We start from the raw sequence: 6,937 nt of genomic DNA, 5'->3' as shown, positions 1-6,937 counted from the left end.
AAGAGGTAGTGAAGAAAAAGATGGATTCTACCATAACAGTCTAAAAATAGATTCAATTATACATAATTTGAAGTTAAAGTATCTACAGAACAAACAGCTCCATCTAGAGGTTAAAAATCAAGCGATGTTAAAGCAAGCTTACAGGTAAAAGGTTCTAAGTCCTCTTAAAAATACCCTCTAAAATGGTCTGCAAGACCTCCCAATTAAAATAAAAAAAAGGCTTCAAAGCACGTTTTTACATAAAAGTCACCTGATCTTTAAGAATCTGAAAGTTTTTCATTAAAAACAAACTGAAGTCAAATCTTGGAATGAAAATACCCAAAATCAAAGCCTGCTCATTCACACCTTAAGCTTCCTGCATTGCAGTGAAATTCACACTGAAATCCTAGCCTCAGGGAAGTCAGTAAAATTTGCCAGTTTTCCATGTGATTGAGATTCCACCACCACAGAACGTAAGTCAAGGCCTTCCAGCATTGCTTCAACAAAAATCTATACCCATGCTCAACACTAAGTGAATGGTCCAATAACGAAAGAAGCTTCTTGCGCATGCAGCACTTCTCAGGCCCAATCCTTCACACTTAACCTATCATCCTCCATTTATTTCTGCAAGAGTCAGAATGCCCCTGCTAAGTTGTTACATGTGCCAGAGCAAGCTATATTTTGCATGTCATCTTTCGAAGTAATTCATCATAATCGTATTTTTATGTCTACAGGGAAACAATTACTTACACATTTTAGGACAAAATCCAGGCTTCAGCACGCTGCTCAAGAAACTACACCAGGTGCAGGTAAAAGAGGCCAGTTCTTTTTCCTGGCAGTATGGGAAGGAACCAAATGCACAGCTCCTTGCATTCATTAGCAAACACTCTTCTGTGTGGCATCTGCAGCAGCAGATACATAGCCTCCGGCTGCCTTCCTGCACCTTATCCCTCAGTTCTAAAACAATAAAGTTGTATTTGTCTCCCCAAGTCTTTCCAAAGATCATCAGCTACCTGGCCAACTGATTTTCAGAATAGATTTTCTCTAATATACTCTCACTTCACTACAGATCTTTAAAGCAGATGGATAGTCATACCTCCAACTCTCCTGCTTTAAATCTTATTTTCTCCACTTTATACTGGTTCTGGACACTCTCCATCTAAACTCTACACATGCATAACAGTAATGCTTAAATAGATCATTGTGGATATCCTCATAATTCCTTCCAGATTGTGTTTTACCAAGCAGCCTGCATTTAAAAAAAAAAAAAAAAAAATCACATAAAGGCATTGTTTCTTGAGCCCGTACTGGATGCTTCCTAGCTGTGCCTCACAATACAAGTAGTGATACAAGCAGAATAAAAAGGGTCAGAAAATCAGGAGCAAAGGACTGCTGCTGGAAAACCGTTGGCTTAGAGGTTTGCCGCATTACTGCTCCAGAACAAAAGCATGCTTTGTTTTTCACTCCATGCTTCTGGTAACATTGAATTGCCTCACGGTGTTTTTCCCACATTTTGTACGCTACCCCTATCTTTATCCTCTTCAAACTCTTATCCCTCATTCTTCCCTTCCATACTGCTTTTTCTGTTTACCTGTTCTAGAACTGTACTTTCTTATGGCATCCCTACTCTCTTTTTAGTCTATGTGTTCGATTCTTCTTAGCATCATGAAAAGATAAACATAGTTTACGATATATCAAAACACCCCTTCCACCTGCCCCCTGAAAAACACTAACATTAACAAGCCAGAACCAGTAAAACAATGGAGAAATCATTTTATTATCATTAATACATGATTTTTAAAAGTCCAAGTGCTGCACCTCCTGAAAACCAGGCTATTTTGTGCTTAAAGTTTAATTTGGAAACTTATGCAAGTATGAAAATACTTGTCCAAAAGATACTGCACAAACTAGTCTTGAAAGACTTCTACAAGGTAACACATTGTTCCAATATTTGAAATAGCACTCACCAGGAACCTTTCTTAACATATCCTACAAGATTGATTCACATACTGGCTTTCTTTGAAAAGTGTTCAATTTCTTTGAACATGGAGATTCCAAATTTTTAAGAAGTGTCTTACAGTCTCTTAAGTTCTGGGTACCTAGCAAATACAAATCAGAGCTTGCAATAAGAAGTAGGTGCCAGAATTTCCTCCTGATTATTTATCAGAGTTTGAATACAAACATAAGTCTAAGATTATCAGTTTAATTTGCCACAGCAGAAGCAAGTCCCATTTTGTTTTTATTTAATATAGCATGTTAAACAACTCTTGAATCTAGAGCACAGTATTGCAAATTCCTAGGAATCATGACTGAGGATTACAAAAAATTGCTATTAACTCTGGAAAAGACTTCAAAAACTCAAACCTATTTTTATCTTCTATTAACATGTACTAGCAGAAAGAAATAAAGGCCTTTCCATGGAGCTGTTCATAAACAATAGCTCCCTTTTCATATGCAAGTTCACCAATTTAATGCCAAAAATAAAGTCACTACCTTTTCAACATATGAGAGCCCACACAGGGAGCAAGGAAAAGTAAACTGTTTTCTCCCTCAGCATTCTACTCCAGGATCTCAAATTCAATAATCTGTACCTCAAAAGATACTTTAAAATCATACTTCAACTTCAGCATTGCAACATTACTCCCACAGAGGAAAACATTGATTTCCAGCATGAAATGAAGAAACAGCAGCTCAAAACAGCTTTTTAATTGCTCTGAATGTCAACCACAACATACATCAAAAGCTTTGACATTTTTTCTTGGTCACAATCCAGCTTGCTGACCCTACTTAAAATTGTAGGGCAATGAAAATATAAACATTTATTTCCTTTTGGAATAACCTGTATGCCAACTCATCTTTTAAGAACAAGCTTAGTCTTGTTAGTCTAATTTTGCAGCTCTACTGTAAGATCTCCTAGTGCATACAAACCACCTGGTGTTGGGGTAAGCGCAGTTTCCTTTAAATCCCATTAACATAGGTACCAGGAAAGGGAAAAGGATTGACAAAAACACCATTCTGCAGCAATATTAGTTCATGCAAAAACAAGAAATATCAGGAGCTAAGCTGTGCTTTCACTTAAACCTCCTTAAGGAGAATAAATCAACTGACGAGAAATTTTTAAATTAAAAAGTACTCCAACAAACAGAAAGCAAATCCTGATTGCTCACACGTTCATTTTTGGTGTTCTAAATTAGCTAAAGAGATGGCACCAAGTTACTAAGTTTACAAAATACTTAGATCAGGCTAATAACAAACGTCTTCCAGAAAATAAGTATAAACTTGACCTAGGAAGCAAACAACTGATGTTCCTCTGGCTTTGTAAGTGTTTTGCAGCCCAAGATAAGCAACCTAATGTTAAGCTCAAGACCAAAGAAAATTGCTACAAATACTTCTGCCACATGAGGTAATTGCATACAAATCTCTTTACCAGAAAATGTAACACTATTTTCTCTGCAAAGAGCCAACTTCAGTTTAAGTTCAGTTTTGAGGCAATTCCTGTATCAGAAAGTGCTGGCAGAATTTGCACTAATAATTGCCCATCCACAAAGCTTACAAAGGAAAGTTTCACCATCACTCATTCTTTATTGATAACACAAACCACTGGAGAATTTTTTAAAATTCCCTATCCTCCCTATAAACGCTTGCAAAAAATGATACTTGGAAGCAACTGAACTGGGCTTTGTGTTTTTCCAGGCATCATTTCCTCAGAGTCATAGCTGTAAGCACTTAGAAACTGGCAGCTTAATAAAGAAAATACCCATTCTTTTAAAGACACTAATGTATTTCAAAGTTTATTTCGAGATGGTAGAGACTACAGGCCTTTGCTGAAATGTGTATTTTTTTTAAATCAGGAAAAAAAATCTTCCTTAAACCCAGTTTCCTTTAAATTGATTTAAGCACAGGCTGAGCAAGCATTTTGAGAAGTCCTTCAGTCTGTTTCTTTACAGAGATGTTTTGAAGAATTGCTCATGTGTATGAATAAAGGCTGTTTCTTCATTTCACAAGAAAAGAGTATGTTAGGGAAATACAAACTGTGTGATGTTAGAAGTTAAAACTGGCTGATGCCACACTATTTTTACAGCTTAAAAGAATCTACCTCCTTAACTCCTCAAAACCAAAACTGATTATTGAAAGTACTGTTACATTACTAACAGTTGAATCTACTTGTCACTTTGGATTAAACATGCTTCTGTAAATGACTTTAAGACTAAAAAAAAAAAAACAAACCAAAAACAAAAAACCCCACAAAAATACTTACATTGCATTTACTTTATCTTCTGGGCCCTGAACTTGGCCCGTTACAGTTCCTTGACTCGTATTTTTAACCCAGCCAACCACTCCTAATTTCCTAGCTTCCTCTTCTGTGTACTGATTTGAAAAACAACAAAAAAGGACAATCAGTATCAGCACATACACCACATATATACCACTTAAAACCTCACTTTCATTTTCATAGCTTTAAGACCTACACTTAAGAAAAAAATTAGCCATAGACGATGCTCATACTCAGGCATTAAGATATTCTTGTCAGCTCTGAAGTTGCAGAAGCAGCCAACTTTTGAACAAGAATGAGTTTTTACATATACAATAAGACATGAGTTAATTCCCACTTCCATTTTCACAGCTTTTAATACTTTTCTTCAAAAAAACTACAGATACAATGGCTCCCACCAAGACACTACACTGCTTCTAACAAAAGTAATCTTCCTCTTTGCTTTATCATGTGTATATGCATAGAAACCTTCTGATGGTGCGAGGCAATTTTTTTCCATTCACAGGAAGGCTAAAGACTTGCTCCCCTTATTTCCAGGATTTTTAACACAATTTTGATCACAAAGGACTCTACTAATGCCACACCACTCTCTTGTACCTACTCTGTTCCTTTCTGTAGCTCCTATCACTGCTCATTTGCCTCTTCAGTAATAACAGTGTCTAAACCCATTAAATTTGCTACATGTACAAACTTCATAGTTTCATTTTAAATCCTTTCCACCTGACTTTCACCCCTTAAATTCCACCCTCAGCTGCTGCATTACTACAAGCAAAGAGCAGCAAAGGTCATAATCCAATTATACTGGTTTTCAAATATATTTGCAATACTAGAACAAATTATGGTTTCCCAGCTATGCACTTCTTTTGATGATATCAGGAACTTTCAAGTACTCTGTTTTTTGAGGTGGGGTGTTGGTTTTCAACTTTGTCATTCTCTTTCATGTACATATGAAATACATGCACAGTTTTCACAATTTGTGTCTGAACAGTGAAATGGTAAGGAACAGAAAGGCTCTTTTGCAGAAATCCATTAAATTTTTGTTCCATGTAGGCCAATAAACACACTATTAGCCAATACACAGTACTTAATTTCATTAATACCAAGTTTATTTACATTAAAGGTACTGCCTTTGTTTTGCTTCTTGCATGTTTAGTAAAGAGGTATAAGGCTGAGGCCCATGTTTTTATCTTGTATTACAGAACACCAACAGACTGATAGCTCTAACAAGTTCTGAGAGTTTTCAATACATTTTCATGAGAAATAGCCACCAAATTTTTTGAGCATGTGCAGTAATACCCAAAACAGTACACAGATACTAAATGCACACGCTGCATTATCAGCATCTTTAGACACTTTTCTAACACCAACAGCCAAACTTCAGGTCAATATGACTACATTCCAAAAGATTAAACAAATGTTGAGGCAATCTAGGCAAGAAAAAGGTGTTGCTAAGTATGAAGAGTATTTTTCAATTTGATTATGAGCAGCTTCTTCATACAAACTTGTCCAAAAGCATGGTAATGCAGCTGACCACCTGTTTCTCAATACTGCTCAGGACTGGCACTGTGGTGTGTTCACATGGTTGCAGGTCAGCTCAACACAAGGCAGAGCAAGCGTGCACCTGCCCACCACAATGTGGGGACACACACTATTCACTCGATAGAATAATTGAATTCAAGACATACCATATTGTAATCCTCTATCCATTTCAATTTTGCACTATTTCACAACACATATAAACTATGCATAAAAACTTTTAGGTCTAATATTAAGCATGGCCCACTATTTTCAGACAAAGAACTGTTCTTTTTTGAAATGCGTCCTCCTCTTTCTTGGGTTTCTGTGAGAACACTACCTGCTGCAGGTTCAGAGCTGGTGGAGATGTTTGGCTGGGATGGGAGCCACAGACTGCACATTTGTAGCACATCGTTACAAGGAAACACAGTAAGCTTCTTTACATAGCAGCACTATAATTGCGATTAAAAAAATTTCAACTGGAACACATTGTTTCAGAAGCTAATATCAAGATCTTCAGATTTAACCTTTCTAAAGATTAACATGTTATAATGCTCTTGTGGCTGTTATATCACAAGTAATCCAAACACAATCTTTATATACCATACAAACATGTAACACATTAGTAAGCTTTTAAAAATCCATTTTAATATACCAGTAATACAAAACAGGTATTTTTCCCTTTTCAATAAACTAGCAATACTTAACCACCTAACCTAGAACTGAAAACAGCAGTTGGATATGTTCATACTCTACAGACCTGATGCCATATTTTTAGCACTGGAAATACTATACTGTAAAGTAGAACTGGTAGAACAGATAGTGTCTTACCATCCTGAAACAAACACCTAGAAAAGAAAAAAAAACAAGACATTAAAATAATTTTAAAGACTACCACTTCTAGGCATTTACTTTAACTCTATATTAAGAGAAACCGTATAGAAGTCATCTGTGGTCTTTTCTTACAGACATTTTGGACAGCAGTTATGACATTTTAACACTGGGAAAAACTCTTACAGTAAATTTGGATACAAGCCGGCCTTGAGTCTTCCCTTCGACAAACGATTATTTTAATTAACGCAGTTAGCGTATGTGGCTTTCTGTAATGAAGACGCTGCAGCATGAGAACTGCCTTTGACTTAATTTTCACTTAAAAGCTTTGCTGCCAGC

At 36.3% G+C, this 6,937-nt stretch overlaps 1 protein-coding gene across 1 annotated transcript in view; it reads right to left on the bottom strand.

Annotated features, from left to right (window-relative positions):
• Positions 1–6,615, bottom strand: part of ACYP2 (acylphosphatase 2, muscle type) — a gene marked incomplete at its 5' end in the record, with an annotated part of 41,440 nt that extends 34,825 nt beyond the window's left edge. The window contains 2 exons of the mRNA XM_010294235.1: positions 4,238–4,347; positions 6,599–6,615. Of these exons, the coding sequence (XP_010292537.1) occupies positions 4,238–4,347; positions 6,599–6,615 (127 nt within the window). The remainder of the gene's footprint in view (positions 1–4,237; positions 4,348–6,598) is intronic.
• Positions 6,616–6,937: the final 322 nt, after the last annotated feature.

This window comes from Phaethon lepturus, unplaced genomic scaffold (assembly GCF_000687285.1).
Source record: "Phaethon lepturus isolate BGI_N335 unplaced genomic scaffold, ASM68728v1 scaffold52169, whole genome shotgun sequence".
In the NCBI taxonomy this organism is placed as follows: Eukaryota; Metazoa; Chordata; class Aves; order Phaethontiformes; family Phaethontidae; genus Phaethon; species Phaethon lepturus.
The sequence above is the reverse complement of the archived record's forward strand: the minus strand, read 5'-3'. Positions and strand labels throughout refer to the sequence as shown.